A 17,993-nucleotide genomic window follows, 5' to 3' on the forward strand; every position below is an offset into this window, starting at 1 on the left:
TCAGATTGATTTCTCAGGATTTTTATTTTTCTTCTCTGATGTTAACAGTCTGAGTTCAAATCCTATCCTCAAAGTGGTTTAGGAGGACAGCCTTTCCCATCCCCATGATGGAGTCTTATGCTCATACCTTCCCCAGCAGGTAAGACAGGGCTTCATCTCAGACCACGCCACGAAAGGAGACAATGACCCAACTAGTCCAGGACCACAGGGAGAGCTGCACTATACAAAACCATGTCACACACGCTGAATGCTGAAAACGACTGTCCATTGAAAGGAATGGTTTTTGCCTGCCACTTTTGAGCGAGTAATTTGCTGAATTGCCCTGTTACTGGACAGTTTGGTGCAGCTGATGTCACTTAGCCTGCATATTTGTTATGGGTTTGCTCCTTCTACTGTACTTTTGTCAAATTTACAGAAGAAATCCGGCCAGGTGCAAGGATATCCATGCTCTGACAGGATTATAATGCAGCCAGAGCAGTTAGCACCCCAGACCCACTAAAAGAAAGTGAGAAATGGTTTTCTAACTCCTTTCTAACTGCTTTAAACCAAGCTTGTTTGAGTGTAGTGGCAATGCAAAGTAATTTTTCTCTTCCGCTTCACAGACACACAGAGCTATCTCAAAAGCCTGCCACACACAGTCATTAAGGCTGGAAACCCCTTAATCACTGCCAGTATGCAGAATACTACAGAGACAAATATGTTGTGGATTATAGGGGGAGTAGGGAGCAATATTATGTGCTGCTGCTTCTTTCCTTTTTACAATGGTGTTTATACATTTATTTTTCAGATGGGTTAAAACTCTCTCTGCACGGCTGAGGTATTAAATCAGTAGCTTTTTATTACAAGATTCAAATGAGACTTTCAGTAGAGACAAACTATATCACATCTGTGTATTGCTGGACTTCTGCCACCTTTCCCTGGAGCACCTGGGGAGAAGTAGTGCCAGAATCAGGAGGCAATCCAGGTTTCCAACACTTCTGACAGCTCTCAGGAAAACTTAGCAAGTCACAGATAATTTTGGCCTTCAATCTGGCAGAGTTAAGGCCTGAAAAAGCACTCCCAACCTCATTTTTTTCCTGTTCCTTTTGTTCATGGTTCAGTAAAAGTGTGGATGGATGACAGAATGCAACATATTTATCGCACAGTGAGTACCTTTCACCTCTTGGCTGAAATAAATACATATATCCTAGAGTTTTCTGTAAACACTCACTACAATCAGAGTACAATCAGTCAGAAGTCCCTGCTGGTATTAGGGACTAGGTTCCAACCTATTCCTTAAAGCATAGCTACATTCAGATGAGGTACAAATCCATTTCTGCACCAAAACCAACGGGACCTTTTTGGCAGAGCTGCTCTCCATCCACTCAATCCCCAGCTTGTGGAGGATGGGGACAGCTTGATGCTGTTCTGTGGCAGGTGCAGGGCTTTGTGTTTGTCTTTGCCCACAAGTGCTCCTGTTGGCACATGGCTCTGGTGAGGTCCTTAACTACCACAGATTTTCATGACACAATTCATCAATTATGTCACTTTAAATCCACCATGAAATTCACACAGGTAACCTGTTTATCTTGCTGAGGCTGAAGAACAAGCTTACAGGCAGATACTGCTTTCCAGATGTGAGATGGTAAACAGTTGATATATATGATATATCTAATAGATGGCCTTTGATAAACCCATCATATTTAGTCCTTTAGAAAGGAGCAACCAAAAAAACCACAAAGTCTATTCAGTCACAAAATACCTAATTTTCCTAACTGCAAACGGTACGTTGGCTAAATTTCTCTGATGTTTCTAAGGTGTCTGGCAGCCCAAGCCTGCTGCCTCCAGGCCTGGGCTCCCTCAGAACATGTTCTTATGATCAGTGTAGCATTTGAAAAACAAGTGATTAGCAGCATGCTCCATACCAGAAAACAGAAACCTTGCACTGTGACAGTCTTAAGCCTCCTTTCTGTGTGTTCTCCTCTCCAGCTGAGTCTAACAGAGATCATTTTAGGTATAAATCAACAGCTGTGTTGGAAGGACTCCTGACACTGATGCAGCCATATCTATTTATTAACAGATTAATTCTTTACGTTCAGAGCCCAGTAATTACTGCAGACATACACAATAAAAAGCTCAAATTAATACCCCGAAAGCTACTTAAGCATAAGGGTATGAATATAGAAGTAAACTTTATTAAAATGTATTGACAGATTGAGGTTTGCTACAGCATTTCAGCTAGGTAAAAAAATCCATTTGAAGGAAGGAATCAGAAGTTACCTGAATGGCCCTCCATAAGAACAGTTACATCCCACTCCATCACTGAGCAGATTACTTAGAAATACATCATTTGAATACAGAAAAGAGATAATTCCCTTTGTAAGCCATTATCATATTATCAAATACAAACTAGTCCCAGTCCAGGTTTCTTGTGTGAGGGCGATAAGTAAATAAAATATATGCAGAGATTTTTATTTCCTCTTTTAATTTTCTTTTTTCCTTGAAAAATCACTTTCAGATAAAATACCTGTATTTGCTTTGACTGGGCTCATGCTTCTCTCACTCACGGGCTCTCTAGCCAAACAAGGGTTTTGGTGGGCATGCTTGAAGGAATAGAATTGAAAGATCATACTGTCTTCAGGCTTTGCCCCAGGAACTTACATAAAAATTTCTGACTTTGACAATGTGTCTAAAGAGAGGTCACATTTTTTTACAGCATTTTACACAGCTAATGCTGCATAAGAATAAAGGTTATTAACTCTTTGGCAATAAATACATTTTAGGAGTTTGACCCAAAGAAACCCATCAAGTATAGCATGGCTAAACTACGGTTTGTGCTTTGAGTGCAAAGAGTTGTTATTCATGTTATTCACGTTGCCTATGAAGGAGTAGAAGAAGAGAAAGCAAAATCAAGCCACCACATGCAAGCTCAATGGTGAGATAAGAGCATTCATCACCAAATTATATGAAACACCGTTATCTGCAGGATCCCTTGGATTGTCCCTACCTACAAATAACTGGCTGTTGAGCTGCAGGCGGAAGTGTCCCTCAGCAGGGGCCTCCAGGACCTTCTTGGGGAGGTTGTCCACCTGCAGAGAGGTTTGCTTCAGATTCCTCTCTGCCTGGACATGGTGCCACTGGTTGTCATTCAGGGCTGTGGGAGACTGCACAGTGGCTTCTGTGGGGCCATTCCCGACATCTATGGAGAAGGTGATCTCCTTGGGGGCTGCAACAAATAAACAGATGTGAAGAGGAAGTGAAGGTCTGAATTAAATCGTGGTTTTGACATCAAGAAATCTTACATAAATATAGGGACCATTAACTTTTATGTCAGCAAATAGTACAGGATCATTTACCTCCCATCTCCTACACAGCAGCTGATACATAAATTTAAGCCTGCGGACTCACTGCTTGATCTCTGCTGTGATTGGACTTGGTTGTGGGTACCCATCTTTTCTTGCTATAAAAATCACAGTGATCTAGAAATGGCACTTTTCTTTTTGAAGTAAAAGTGCTAAATGCTGCACAAAAGTCACACAATGGTCCCAGAACATTTTGTACAACTAATGCTAAGATGGGAGCAAGGATGAAGATCTTTCCAACTAGATCTTTCAAAATGCAGCTAATTAACCATTACGTAACTTGGCTGCATGTGGTACAGGAGAAGCCTAGAAGCATTTGTTTGCCTAATTCTGACCCAAGATGCACAAAAAAATTGATGGGCAAAACTAATCAATAGGTGATCCTAAACTAAAACTGTATATGTAACACACATCTAGAAATAATAAGGCTCCTAGAAATAGGACAATAGTTGAAAAACAAAAGCCACATAAAGGAGTCCACCTTGCTCTGCTGGAAGCCTGAAAGAAACTTTTTAACATTCTTGCTACTGTTTATTTTCCTCTTCCTAAAATGCTAAATGCACCACAAAGGCCAAGAATCAGGTCCACACATCATACATACAACCAGAAGGTTGTAGACTGAAAATTCCTAAAAACCTTGTTATTTCAAGCCCAAAAAATTGGATAGGTCTGGTTTTGGAAGCTGTGCTTAGACAGCTAAGACAGGAAATGCTCCATAGGGATAGAGAAAGATCTATTCTGAGCCCCTGCTTCTGCTAAAAAAGTTGATTCCCTTTGAAGCACCTGCTCCATGGAGCTTCCTTGATACAAGGCCTTTAGGCTGCAAATTCCATCTGGTAGCAGGAAGCACAACAACAAACTACTGATGAGAAGGCTAAGTCTAAAAGATTTTTTTGCAAACTTTTAAATAACTTATTTCTCTAGGAGTACAGATGTAAACACATCCAGAAGCTTTCACTGAATAATGCTCTTAGTTAAAAGTATTTGTTATATTTTATGCCATTTTTACTTCTGTATCCCTGAGAATAAAATGCACTACCCTGAAGTGCAACCAAATTGGACCTTGATGTGCAATTAACAGTAAATCACACCTCATTACCTTGTGATAATCCACCATGACATTTACCACTGGTTTAATGAATCAAAGGGCCTTGGGGCCCTGCTTTATTAAATTTTATTTTGGGGTTATTATAAGCATATTATCAAATGCATAGCACTCAGTTTGTTTTCCCTCAGCTTGACAGAATTTGGAATACACATGTCATATTTCATGTCAAGGCTGCCGTACTCTTTTGTCACTAATAAATATTTGAAGTCATACAACAGGAGTGAGGCAAAATCGCACTAATTAAATTCCCTGCTATTTTCCTTATACACTGAGTAGCAGTTACACTGCACTCACTTAATAGATTTTGAAGTATTCAAGATCCATTACAACTGTGACTAACTTGTATTGCATTAGTGTCCTGTCCTTCATAAACTCTCACCTCGTAGCTGTACCATACACACTGAGTGCCTTTGAAATACTAGGGCTACATCAGATTGGGTATGTTACTGATATGAAAATAAAAGTAACCATCAGAATGATTGCATTAAATTTTTCAACTTTCAACTAGAAACAGCCTATAGGTACCAGTATTTTTTTCTCTAAAGAGCAAAAAAATAAATGTCAGTGTTGAAAAAATAAATTCATACTCTTGTTTAAGAAAGATAAATCTAGCCATAAGATTAAGTGTAATGATCAAGTCTATACAGGGAAACTCTGACAGGAGAGGTAGGTAAGTCTCGATAAAAGAATCTTTATGTCTCCATCTTATCATCTCCAGGCAGTTCCAGCCATCTAAAAATGGCAGAAAATATGTCCTTCCCAGTTCTCTGCATCTGTCAAATTGGGCAAAACCACCAAGATTTCTGAGCAGTGAAACTTACAGCTTATTTCAATTCGTATGAAGTCTTTAATCCCAAGGTTTTCCAAGAATACCCCGGACACGGCGGTGGTTTTGAAGAAGAAGGAGATGTCCACGCTGACCTCGGCGTGCAGCGTGGGGAAGTGCAGGTAGGAGGCCTCCGTGTTGAAGGAAGCAGCATTCCAGAACTGCCCTGCAAACACAACCCCCTTCTCTATAGTTAATTGGCACACGACAGCAGCTGCAGGCTGCATGTGGAAAGCCACCTTTTATCAGAGAAGTAGGTTTTTGTATGAAAAATACTACTACAACAACAACAAGAAAAAAGGAACATTCTGTACCTATGGAAATTGAGAAGAGCTAGTACTCACTGTCTCCATAGCAACGCAAAGGCCCGATTTTCCAAGCAGCCTCAGAATTTGATCTGTTTGTGTCAGTGATCACAATCTGAGTTACAGGCAAATGGTCTTTGAAAGCAAGGAGGCCGGTATCATTTGTCCTGGATTTTAATACACAAACAGAAAGAGACAGATTAACCACAGACAAATCCCCCAGCATTCCTCACGCAAGAGAATATTTAAAAGATGTTTACTTAGAGAGCTTTTGCATAATTACCTGGAAGAATTATGACAAGTACACACTGTTTAAGATAAATGTGTTCCCATGTATGCTCTATGTTGACATGCAATACTGACCACTGAAGACAGCATTTGGAAACACGACACTGGCTGGGATGGGCTGTAAACCTGCTTCAGCTGTGCAGAACTACTGTGAAGCTGGGGAAGAGCACTGCTGTGCTGACTAATGGGCAGTAATGTAAACTGGGCTCTACGGGGCTTCCTCAGCAGGATGTATTTGCTGTGCATCAGGTCTAAGTCCAAGTCTGCATTTCTGTAAAGTCAGCTGGAGGCAGATAAGGGTGTTTTATGCTGGCTTTATGCTTTACCCAAGCAGGAAGAGGACAGGTGATGCCTGATCCAGCCCACTGTTAGCAAGGGGAAGCCAGACAATTACTGATCCAGCTTCAAGATGGCTGGGACACAACTGACCCTGCACACTGCAAAAACAGCTGAATTGGCAGAGTGAGGTTGGACTGAATGCAGCCTCTGCACTGCACACCGGGGACATTTTGGTTCAGCAACTGAAATACTCAAGGCAGATTTACTGCATTGTCAAACTTCTCATGTTTGGTTAGCTGGGCTTGTTCTTAGCTGTGACTAACTTACTCATGGCTTCTAGAAAGGAAAAGGAAGTTTTATTCTTAAAGGATAATTTCTCTGTTTTTATTCTGAGTCAGCTGGACAAAAAGTTGTCCTCAAAACGCCGTGTGATATTTCGTGGTAGGTCCTTAAGCCGACTGAGTGGCTTTGGCTCTGGCAGGGTACACAGACGTGCACTCATCCCACTGCCCTTCATGAATCCAGCTGAGTCTCCCAGACACCAACCCTGACCATACCAGAGCAGAACTGCCCTTCTGAGGTGTCTCTCTATCGACTGACAATAGAGAGATGAGTGCTATGAATCTCCATAGTGATTTTGTCAAGGTTAAGGTTTGCTGTACATCTGCGCACATAAGTGTGGCAGAGCATCCTTCAAGGAATCAAATCTCAATAGTTTTGGAGAAAGGATCTACCTCTGCACAGCCCAGCAGGGTCTGGACTCAACTCACCTGTCTGCTCATAGGTGAAGGACTACATCCTGCACATGGGGATGGCAACGCATCCACAAAGCCAGTAAGCCCAAATTTATACCCACTGTTCTTCCAGGCAGGTGTGACACAATGCCTCAGGAAACAGGTATCACTGCTTGAGTGATGACACTGCCAGAGTCTGACATTCCAGGCAGCATCCCAGACCTGCCCATATTCTCCTTGTAATGCCAACTTCTCAGTGTAGTTCCAGATACAGGAACAGACACAGACTTGTAGCAAAGAAATAATAATCAGGACAAACACTGCAGCTGTGCTCTGACACACAACCTCAAATGTTTGCTTGACTAAGTGCTCTCCTCTGATTAATGTTAGACAAAAATAGGAGCATTTTGATCTTTTTCATAAAGGCTGCACACATTGCATTTATTTTTCATTGCTTATAAATGCATGCAGCATAGTTAATTGTCTCATAATGCCAAAGGGAAAAGGAGAGGTATCCTCTCCAACGCTAACATTTTCTTCTTGCTCCAGTGGGTGTCTGACATGCAAATAATTACAGACAAAGTGCAGCAAGATGAAATTCCCAGGCATGAGGCAGAGTGAGGCTTTCAGTACAGACTCAGAAGGAAAACTATAATCTATGAATCAAAGCTACATGGTCTCTAAATCTCTTCAGTATCACACTCATAGCTTATTGTATCAATATTTGAAAGTTAGCATAAATGCTCTTAACAGATTATGAAACTACTGTGACAAAAGCTAAATTATTTGAGTATTTCTTAGGAAGATAATTAAATAAGATATTCCAGTGATGGAGGAAGAAGAGTAGGAAGAATGAATAAAAAAAGGCAAAAAGATGTATAGTAATGGGACATGAAATATTCAATATATGCATGAGTAACTAAGGTGCTGTTTTCTTTTTTAAAATAAAATTTTTCAAAAATTGAAAAAATATTTAGGGAGGGTTCCTGCAAATTTATTTAAATTTAAAAAATGGTGCAGTCTTTTTACTAGCTATGATCAGCATTAATATAAAAATCAGTATCTTTCTACAGCTAGCACTCAAAATATCTACAAAAAACCATGAAATGGTGACATTTTAAAGATATCTATTCCACATCTCTGAAAACTGCATTGCTTATTAGATATTCCGCTGTACTGCATGAAGTTCTTTTATATCGAATTTTATGACTGAATTTTTACTACTTATATGCCAGTGTCACAGTGAACTTTAGTAGCATAGCTCAAGTGTGACAGAGAAATATATTCTAGAATTAATAAAAACCCTCACTTCTTTGTTAATGCCTTGAAAACTCAATCAAGCTTCTCTTCAAACTCAAAAAGCACATTTTATGCATTTTGTTCTCTCACACATGGAAAAACCCCTCATATAATTATATGTATTTTCACACAAGCAGACACTGAAATAAAACCTATCAGAAAAACATTCTGTCCTTCAGAGAAGATGTCAGTGTGAGGAACACATATCTATTGTTGCAGTTAATTATTATTATTATTTTATAGTATGAAATCAAGTTTTTGGTGAAAGATCTACACCTAAGTGATTTCAGATAAGAAAAGCAGAAAAGAGAGTGGAAGACACTGTGAGTGTTTCAAATTCCTGGTATTCCACAAATTGAACTTATTTCAGACTCCATTTCTCACAAAGCACCACAATTCCTCTTCTCTATGTGCTACACCATGGCAGCCTCTCAAATACAATGTATTATTCCTGAGAGAGGAGCAAAAGAGCTTCGTGTACCTGCACAATAACTTCCTGGAGGCACTGCTGTGGCACTACAAAATACAAATATACCAGGGTTTGGACAAAACATTTGAAATTTTGCCTGAAAGGGGCTTGGGGATCACTTTTTATGTACTACCTTTTCAAATAAAATTTCTATTTTCTGATAAAAAGCATCTGCACGCTGATGTGCAAATACATGATTTTTGTCTTTTAAACAAAAGTAAAACCTTGTTACATTAATTATTTTTGCATTTGTTCCCAGAGCTCCTTTTTACTTATATGTATTTTAATTTAGCACTTCACACACTTGAAACCAGGTTATATTTGCTTTTCTACATCTGCTTCTCAGGTTAGCCAATACTTTTTTTTCTCCTTAGTGGATTTCACATTGCACTCTGTGGCTACCTCCACCAAGCACATCCCTTGTAAGTTAAGTCCTGATTTCACAAAAATCAAGGCTGGTTTTATCACTTTCCTGAAAGGAGTCCTCTGCTCACAGAAAATGGTATGAATAAATTAATAACTTCAAAAGTCGACCTCCTGCTTGCTGGACTTGGCACTCAATTTGGCACAAAACCAGATGAAAATGTGAATGTTTTGAGGGTGGAAATAACACTCAACAAACAGATGTTTTTCTGAGCTCTTTGCATAAAGGATAGTGTCAATTTTTCCTTTCCACAAGCAAAACCCAAATCAAACAAATCCAATAATGCTCTTTAAATTAAATCACTGAAAAATTTTTGTTTATGGGTATTAAATACAGTTTGATGTCATTTGTTTATCCATGTCTGAAGATTAATGTCTACACCTACCCAAAGGTCTTCCTCAATAAGCTATGAGGCAAGTCACACATCAAACAAATGCTCTATGTATGGACCAACTTAAAAAAGGTGAAAATAATTTGCTATTAAAGGTGATAGTGCAGCAGCTGGGTCCTTCAAGGTGTAGTAAAGGCAGACTCACATGTAAACGACAAATAACTATTTGGATGGTAACATTATGAAACTATTTTTCTTCTTCCTGACTACTACTAAAAGTGTGCTCAAGAAACCCTTGCTCGATGGTGTTCTAACAGTGTGAGCCATCATAAATTGCTAATCTCTAGGTAGCCATTTCCATATTTTTTGTAACAGATGGTAGAACAGTGGTGCCATTAAATATAATTTATTCTCATATGATCCCCTATTGGTATGTTTTTCCCTTGCACATTAATGGAAACTCTGGTGGGATCTGAGCCACAGTAGCTCAGATATTCAGTACAGATTTTAAGGAATACCATACATTTGGGGGAAAGAATACTGTCATCAGCAGATGGCAAGGAAACTCATAAGGAATGGGCTTCCATCAGGAAATGTTTAAAGGCCTGTGCAGGACATATCATTAATAATCCAAAAGAATACATTTTAATTGCTATCTTACCCACGAGCCATATCCAAAAATGCTTTACTGAGTAAAATAATGTACATTCACGATAAACTAAAAAACACCAGCACAGGGGACATACCTAACAGTTGAAGGCAAGATGCACTGCCTATATTTGGCTGAATTAGAGATACAGAGTGTGGTAATTAGTGTAATGAACTGATTCTTAACACCTCAGGGACCTGCTACAGTCAGCTCTCTGCAGGCAGCTCTTCCCAGTTGTTGACAAATGTAGTCATGAGGCAGATATCCAAGACAACTCTGTACAGGCCAGGTCACCTTTGGCAGGGGTTATTTATGAGCTCACAGGCTCTCTGGAGTTGCCTGCACTGCTTCTCAGGGAATGGATTCAGTGTGGGATAGTGCTTGAGCAAACAAAACCTGTCAAATCTGGGCTCGTCAGGGTTTCTCTGCCCTTCCAGTTTTATCACCCTGGCTCTGGCATGGCTTAGCACAAATAAAGCTTATCCAAGCAGGGCTTCATTCACTTCCATTTGGCTTTGCTCCTCCTCAAACAAAGCTCAATGTACTCATTATACCTCTGGGAGACAAAGTGGGTCTGACAATAGTAATATCCACCCTCTGTTTTGTTCCCCTTCTTATCATGTCCTGTGGTTTTCCTTATTCTTCTAAAGCGCCAAAGCAGTGATATAGAGGTGAATGCACATTACATTGGAAATGGCAAGACTCAAAGGTTTAGGTCCCCAGTGAAGAAGATTGTTCTGGAAGATAAAAAAGGAGGATACTCCTCCAGCTTGAATAATAAGACTGAAGAATAAAAATAAAAGATGGCAAATCATTGTTGGAAGCAACATCATCCACCACACTTCGGTGAGATGCCTAAGCTTCTTGTACAAAATGAGTTCCAAAGATACCTCTCTTTGTATACAAAACAAAAAGCTAGAAAGTTCTCCAAATTCACAAGGTTTCCAGGTGAATGCCATCAGCAAGGTTTGGTTTGATGACTGGCTTCAGTCAAGGGTCTGCATTTGAAATGGAAAACGGATTCCAGATAGAGAGACCAAAGTAGCAAAAGGACTTCAGGACAGTCATGTGCCTCACCGCAGCATGAAAGAGTTTCCTCCACTTAAATGCAAGGTTTGGTGAGGAGTAAGACCTTAACTGCCAAGGCAAGAGAATTTTGCTTGAGATGAAAGACAACCTGGGAGAAGTATTTGAAGATCCAAAAGATCTCATGATAACACTATGCTGTCAGTATTTCAGTAATGCTTTATTCTTTAGGTCAGTTTAACACATTTCCCCAATCAAGAATGCATTTTTGTTTGAAACAGGTTGTATATTTTGAAGGACAATCACTAATGTGTCTCATCTATACAGAGATTGTCCCAGCTTTAACTATTGTCAGTGTGGGGGAAGTGAAAGACAGAAAGACAGATGAAAGACAGACAGACAGACAGACAGAAAGAAAAAACATTCTCTGAACTACCTTTAGCTTCAGCTTGAAGCCACTGGATTTTTATGAATGTTTCCACCCACTAGCAAGTGCTTTCAGCAGTCAGAATTCTTTCTCTTTTTTTGGCAGCATGCAGCCAAGGCATGTCTTACACTTTTTCAGATCCCTTGCTTGGGTCAACAAAAAGGGTGCATTTGTAGGTACCTCTGCTTCCACATCAGAGATCTCCCATTCTCCAGACAACACCATGAAGATGCTCCACTATTCTGAAGTGCCAAATTTCACTGTCATCCTACTGTGGAGTTTGGAAGCATGATGAGCCAAATGGAAAAAGATACTTATCAGTACAACACTTTAATAAAAAAGAAGGTGAAAAATATAAAAGCCTTCCCGATCTAGAATGCTTAATTATAGATACTTATTCATAGAGCCAGGGAGACTAACTTGATGTCAAGTAAGAACCCAAAAATAGCAACTGGCTCAGGTGTCTGCTCAGGTATCATTTACAAGTCAGCATGCCTGGAAGTGCATATTGTGTTGCTGCCATATTGCTGTACCTGGCACAGGATTTTGTCAGGTCTGCTTTCCATTGTTTATAATTTCTTTTGCTGCTCTGAGAAATTGGTAGCTTCTTCTGCACTCAAGATTTAGTCTAGGGAAAACAAATCAAAGCAAAATCCAAGGACTGTCTCCTCTTCAGGAGGATGCTTCAGCTGTTCTGGAGAGCTCCTACCTTGGAGCAGCATGATTTATCTAAAAGGAGCAAAAATTATTTTCTGGTTTTCCACTCCGCAGCACCCATTTTATTTCATGCTGAGGCAAATAAATGCATCTACTGCTGTCTTGCTCCTTCCTCTATAATGTATAGCAGGTTAAAGTCACAGTTCAGATCTCAGCAGGTTTCAGATTCGAATGCTCGTTATGTATCAGGGTGTCAGTGTTCTAGCAGGAAAACACAAAAGCAATCTTCAAGAGCCATGAAATTTCTTATGTTTAGAAACCCTTCATAAAGGTCAGGGATTTTTTAGCTTTTATAAAGCCAACCTTCAGCTTAGAATACTACCAAAGTAAAATTTTCTCATGGATTAAAAACCTAAGCAACTGAATCCCCAAACCAACAAACAGTAGGCAGTTTAGTGGAGGTAACTTGTAAGCATATTCTGTTATTATCATTAAATTAGGAGAAACAAGTAGGTCTCTGAGCTGCCAAGCTAACAATGCTTGATTTCCAACATCCTTCTCCCATGAGGGTGTTCCAAAATCTAATAAAAGTGTACGCTGCCTTAACTTCCTTCTTGTGGGCATTAATTGGCTTTTTCCCCTCAGCCTGGAATAAATTTTCATAGAATGTGTAATTTGCAATACTTTTGAGATTTCTTCTCTGTCCAAGATGTTTGAAATGTGTCTGCTTGTTCAAAATCATTGGGGGTGTGTGGGGGGAAATGGAGATAAACAATCACAGCATAACTAGTTTAGGTCTCATTTCCTGACGAGACTCAGCTGAAATATTATAAAACTGCATTTAGCTTTCACCTTGCATTGGTTTGTAAGACCTAGTGGTGCAGTGCCCTGCAGTCTAAAACTGCAACCCCAGTGTCTGCCAGCATAACACCCTGCTCTGCTTGAGCAGTGAAAAATGGAACGTGGATTATGACAAGAGCCAAGCACCAGCAAAAACAGATGCTCGTGATGCTCACGTGCAAACCTCATCAAAAGCGCATCTGATAACCAGACATTAAAGAAAAGACAGATTAACGTGCACAGCCAGGCTATTCAATACAAATCACATTCATAAGCCAATATTTACATAAACTTCTTCCTGAAGAGATCTCCTTATAGCTATAATTTTTGGAAGTGAATAGTGACCCCAGGGATTCAATGGATCCAAGCAAATAATCACACTGTCTAGAAATCAAGCAACCAAAAAAGCCCAACACTTACAGTGACAAGGAATTTCTGATTTTTTTTATGCTTTAAGACCCCTTACCATTCCTTTCTATTCATTTTAAGTTAAGGTTTTACAGGGCTAATTCAGACAGTGTTTCAAACACAGCATCCCATGACAGCAAGACATTTCTTGTCTACTTCCATTATTCATAATTTCTGAACTACTTGAGGTTAGAATATCTTTTTTTTTCAGATAAAGGACAACATATCCAATGAGTGAATGGTGTAGAAGGGAGACTGAGTGAGCAGAATTTTCACATGTATATTCAATGTTTCAAACTGTACTTCCAATAACATTCATCTGGCATTTCAGTCCCCTGAAACACATTTGGAAAGTTCACCAACTAGCTCTTGGTGGCTGGAGTGTCTCTGAAAGTACAGAGAATGACAGAAGATTGTGAGGTGGCCTTCCCAGATTCATGCAGCATCAGATCACAACAAAGGTCAGAACTCAAGGAAATCTTTGAATTTTCATGCTGTGACTCTAAAACTTCCTATGGAGACTGAACCAAAACCTATAGAATACAAACAGCTCTTCCTATTGACCTTAAAAAGCTTAAGATCCAATGTAAAAGACAGTTAAGGCACATTATACTGTTTCATAAGAAAAATATGAGATTGTTTAGTAGTACATATTTCTTGTTTAGCTGTATCTGAATTTTGCTGTCAAAGCCTCAATTTTCTGCTCTGATGTACACCTATAAAACAAGCTCATAGAGCCTTTATTCATGCAATGTTCCAGGTGAACCAAACTTTTAAGCAAATAAAATTACCTGACTTGTCATTCAACAAAAAAGATTTTTTTGAAGACCACCCATCCCAGCAACCTGCTTCAGCCAGATACCTTTGCTCAATATAGGAATTTAAGGTGAAATCAGAAGTCCAAATTCCAGTTTCATTTTCATTCTTATCAGGTTGTACTCAAACCATTGAAGCTTCCTGAACTGTGAAGCAGGAAAGATTTAAGCCTTCTTGCCCTGCCTCCTATCCCTGACTCTTCACACAGACACTGCTACACACGTGTTAAAATTATTACCATTCTTCTCTATCTGCGTCACAGTTGCAAAAATATCTCATATCCAGACAACTTTCTTCCAATCCACAGGCACACTGCTGAATGCCCGGAAGAGATCCTCCCCAGTAAAGGTGCTTTTCATTGGCACGGCCAACCCACCAAGCAAATGGCATTCCATCTGGATGAAAGGGAAAAAAAGGGGGGGGGGAAGAGAAAAGAGAAAAAGAGAGAGAAAGAGAACTTGATAAGCAAACTAGATTCTCCCGAGAATGCAAAAGGGAATGGAGGAGGACATATTAGACAATACACAAAGAAAAGATGCAAACTACAAAGTAACAAACTACAACCTTTGCCACAAGTTCCATTTTATGGAATACATATTGAGAAAGCAACGTTTCTGTTGTAATCCCATTAGGGCTCATGCGCCAGTTACTCTTGAGAACCATGCACCTTTCAGCTGCAAAGACTTTGGAATGGTGAAGCCAAAACCAGCATCTGCAGCAGCTGTGGCCACTGGTTTTTGTGTGACACTGAGGGGCAGATCTGATCACTGAAGGAGACTGAAAACAACTCTCCTGCCACAACTCACACCACACAGATTGTACTGTGCCACAGAGTATTGGACAAGGTCCTCTTGTAGTGTCAGCTGGTTTTGGAGGAGCCTCTAGCCCTTGACCAGGATTTCTTAAGAGTCAAATATAAAGAACAAAAATCTACAGAAATAACACACTAACTGATATATTACTATGAACTTAGCACAGTTCCTCTCAAAACTAAGACTAAAATTTCTACTGGTTTCTCAGGGAGCAAGACTAGGAATTTTAATGTGTTGTCCATGGGTGGAATTTACAAATGTAAAGTTTGATAAGATATTAAAACAGGTAGGACGTAAGTAGGAAAAAATATTTCCCTGCTTGGGAATCAATTTATCTCTGTGAAGCTATTTTCTACCTACAGGAGCTTTAAGATTTATGTATTTATATAAACCGAGACAGTTTTTTTGTTCACATTTCAGAATCCATTATGCATCAAGCATTAACTATTAATAGTCAGATAGAGTAAGCAGAATCTGATGTAATGAAATTCATAGATGAACATTTTCTAAGACTGACTTTGTCTTCCAGCTCAGATAACTTTTTCATTGACTCCTTAATCCTTAAATCAAGAAATGTAATCAGTTATACGTACAGGTAGATGGCAAAATTTAACAAAACTGACATATCAAGATTTTTTGATCAAAGGAGCTTGGAAAAATAAACTGTATGGCTAATGAAGAAAGATGCATCAATTTATTCTTCTGCTTTTCTAACATTACTAGTAGGGAGTATTTCTCATTATACAAGGCAAGAAAATCTAAATTATGAAATGCAATCAAGGTTAACTGTAGAATGTAGGAGACTAATTAAAATGAGTTTCAGAATCACTTGGCAAAATTAATTCATATTTATTTTTCTTCTAAGCTTAGACTGCTGAACTGTAAATTCATAAAAAAGGAAAATAAAAATAGGAAGAGCAACTCCATTCTCATGATACCAACAATTAACACATGATGAATTTGACCAATACCCAGAGGTACTCATTAAAAAAACACAATCCAAGAATATCTAAGGATTCATCTTACAAAAATGAACATATTCATTTTAGGCCTCATATTATTGTCAACACATTTATATTTTCTTTATTTTCTATTCAGCGGATTTTCTTGCAGAAGTTGATTGTTGCAGCCAGTGAAACAGTTCTATACTATATTATTGGGAAATTACGCAGTAAAGCTTGGAATAGTAATGTTAATTGAATAAAAGGGTTATTTGTCTAGGAGTAGAAATAGATATACAGAAGTGCTTAATCTAATTTTAAAAGTGCCCATTCTGGAAAAAAAAAAATAGATAAAGATAAATTCTTCAGGCCAACAGCAAATAATGGTGTTCATTAATCAAACACAATCTGTGTCAGTTTCCTTTGGTGGAAGCCATTATATACTTAAACATAACAGTGAAATAAGCAATCCTTCGTGCGTATTAAGAATAAGTAATTTCCTGACGTCTTTTTCAGATCTGTTGTTATTTGTTTCATTGAGCAATACCAAGCAAACACATGCATATTCAGATTTATGGTACAGACTGGGCAAGTGGTAGAAGCACCACAGTTTGAGTCATTTACAACTGAATTAAATACAGTGCTAAAAAATAGAGCAGTCAACATTGTAAGAAACAATCTCAGATCGTCAAGGGAACAGGCTATAAAAAACCAGTGTATTTTCCAAAATACTATTTATTAGGCAGAGTTCTGCCACCTTTACCCAAGACAAGTTGATTTTTTTCAGTAACTAGTCCCCTAGAAATCACTTGTAGTATTAAGGAAAATTATGCCCTGATTCTTCAAAACTGTTTTCCACATGTTTAGTTTCTAATGCATGAGAAATCAGAGCTTTTCAGCAAAGCTCTTCCAAATCTACAGTACTTTATCAACACCTTCAGAGTTAAGGAATTCTGAAACTTATATTGTATGTCATATACCTGTAATGTTGAAGTAAAGCAATACTTCACAAACAATGCCAATCAATCTGAGTTCTTTCCAGAAAGTTTACATCATAATATCTTGGCAGAGCTGGAAGATGTCTTGCACTGAGATTGAGTTTGGCCAGCTTGTGTTGATTAAAATGATTTCTTCTAAGTCTGTAGATTTGTTGCAGAATCTTCACTTCTGTAATCATGGTACTACAATTTTTTCAAAGCATTATCAATCCTCTACCACCTCAAAATGAATTAATTACTCTCCTCTGGTGAAGCCACAGACCAAATCAATGACATTAAGCAAGGATTTAAAATTACCCCATAACCTTATGGTAACATAAATCAGTAGATTTCTACTTTAATATTTCTAAGCTAAAAAGTCCATTAATAGGAAGTGCTACTAATTCTTCATTATGTGCTTACACTGCTCCTAGCAAGACATCATTTAGTAAAAAACATAGTCAAAAGCCTACTGCACAATTAAAAGTATTATTTTCAATGCTTTTTTTAAAATTTATAATGGGAAAAAAAATCCTCTGTAAGAAAAAAAATTTAATGTTGTCTTTGAACTCCACGCAATGGTTTTGAAGGAGAATATGTGTGAAAAAATATCGCAAATGAAGCAAAACAAGCAAGTGCCAAATGAACTAATTTACCAATGGTAGAACAGTGACGCATTTCTTCCCAGTGATTCTCTTCTGTGCTGCTTAAACTGCCTTAGGAAGATTTCAATTTTGATAACAAAAGCTTCAAAAAAGGCAATTTTTGGGTTGTATTTCCTGCAGTGGATAGGATGACAGTAATGGCATTGTCTGTAAGCCTCTAGAAACAGCTGTGATATTTACACAGCTGTTTTTTACCATAATTTAGTATACTATTATAATAAATATAACATAAGCATAATATAGCAATATGAATAATATAATGATAATAAGATATATTTACGATGAATATAAAATAATATAAAAGAACTGAGCAGGCAGACCAAATTTTACATCAAACCAAGTACTCCTTTGTGCAGTCAGGCAGAGACTGT

At 38.5% G+C, this 17,993-nt stretch overlaps 1 protein-coding gene across 1 annotated transcript in view; it reads right to left on the reverse strand.

Annotated features, from left to right (window-relative positions):
• Positions 1 to 17,993, reverse strand: part of CNTNAP5 (contactin associated protein family member 5) — a 197,340-nt gene that overhangs the window by 36,301 nt on the left and 143,046 nt on the right. Inside the window, exons 15-18 of the mRNA XM_041405185.1 lie at positions 14,466 to 14,622; positions 5,620 to 5,747; positions 5,271 to 5,441; positions 2,987 to 3,205 (exon numbers count right to left, since the gene is read on the reverse strand). Of these exons, the coding sequence (XP_041261119.1) occupies positions 2,987 to 3,205; positions 5,271 to 5,441; positions 5,620 to 5,747; positions 14,466 to 14,622 (675 nt within the window). The remainder of the gene's footprint in view (positions 1 to 2,986; positions 3,206 to 5,270; positions 5,442 to 5,619; positions 5,748 to 14,465; positions 14,623 to 17,993) is intronic.

This window comes from Onychostruthus taczanowskii, unplaced genomic scaffold (genome assembly GCF_017590055.1).
Source record: "Onychostruthus taczanowskii isolate IOZ18803 unplaced genomic scaffold, ASM1759005v1 scaffold10, whole genome shotgun sequence".
Classification (NCBI taxonomy): Eukaryota; Metazoa; Chordata; class Aves; order Passeriformes; family Passeridae; genus Onychostruthus; species Onychostruthus taczanowskii.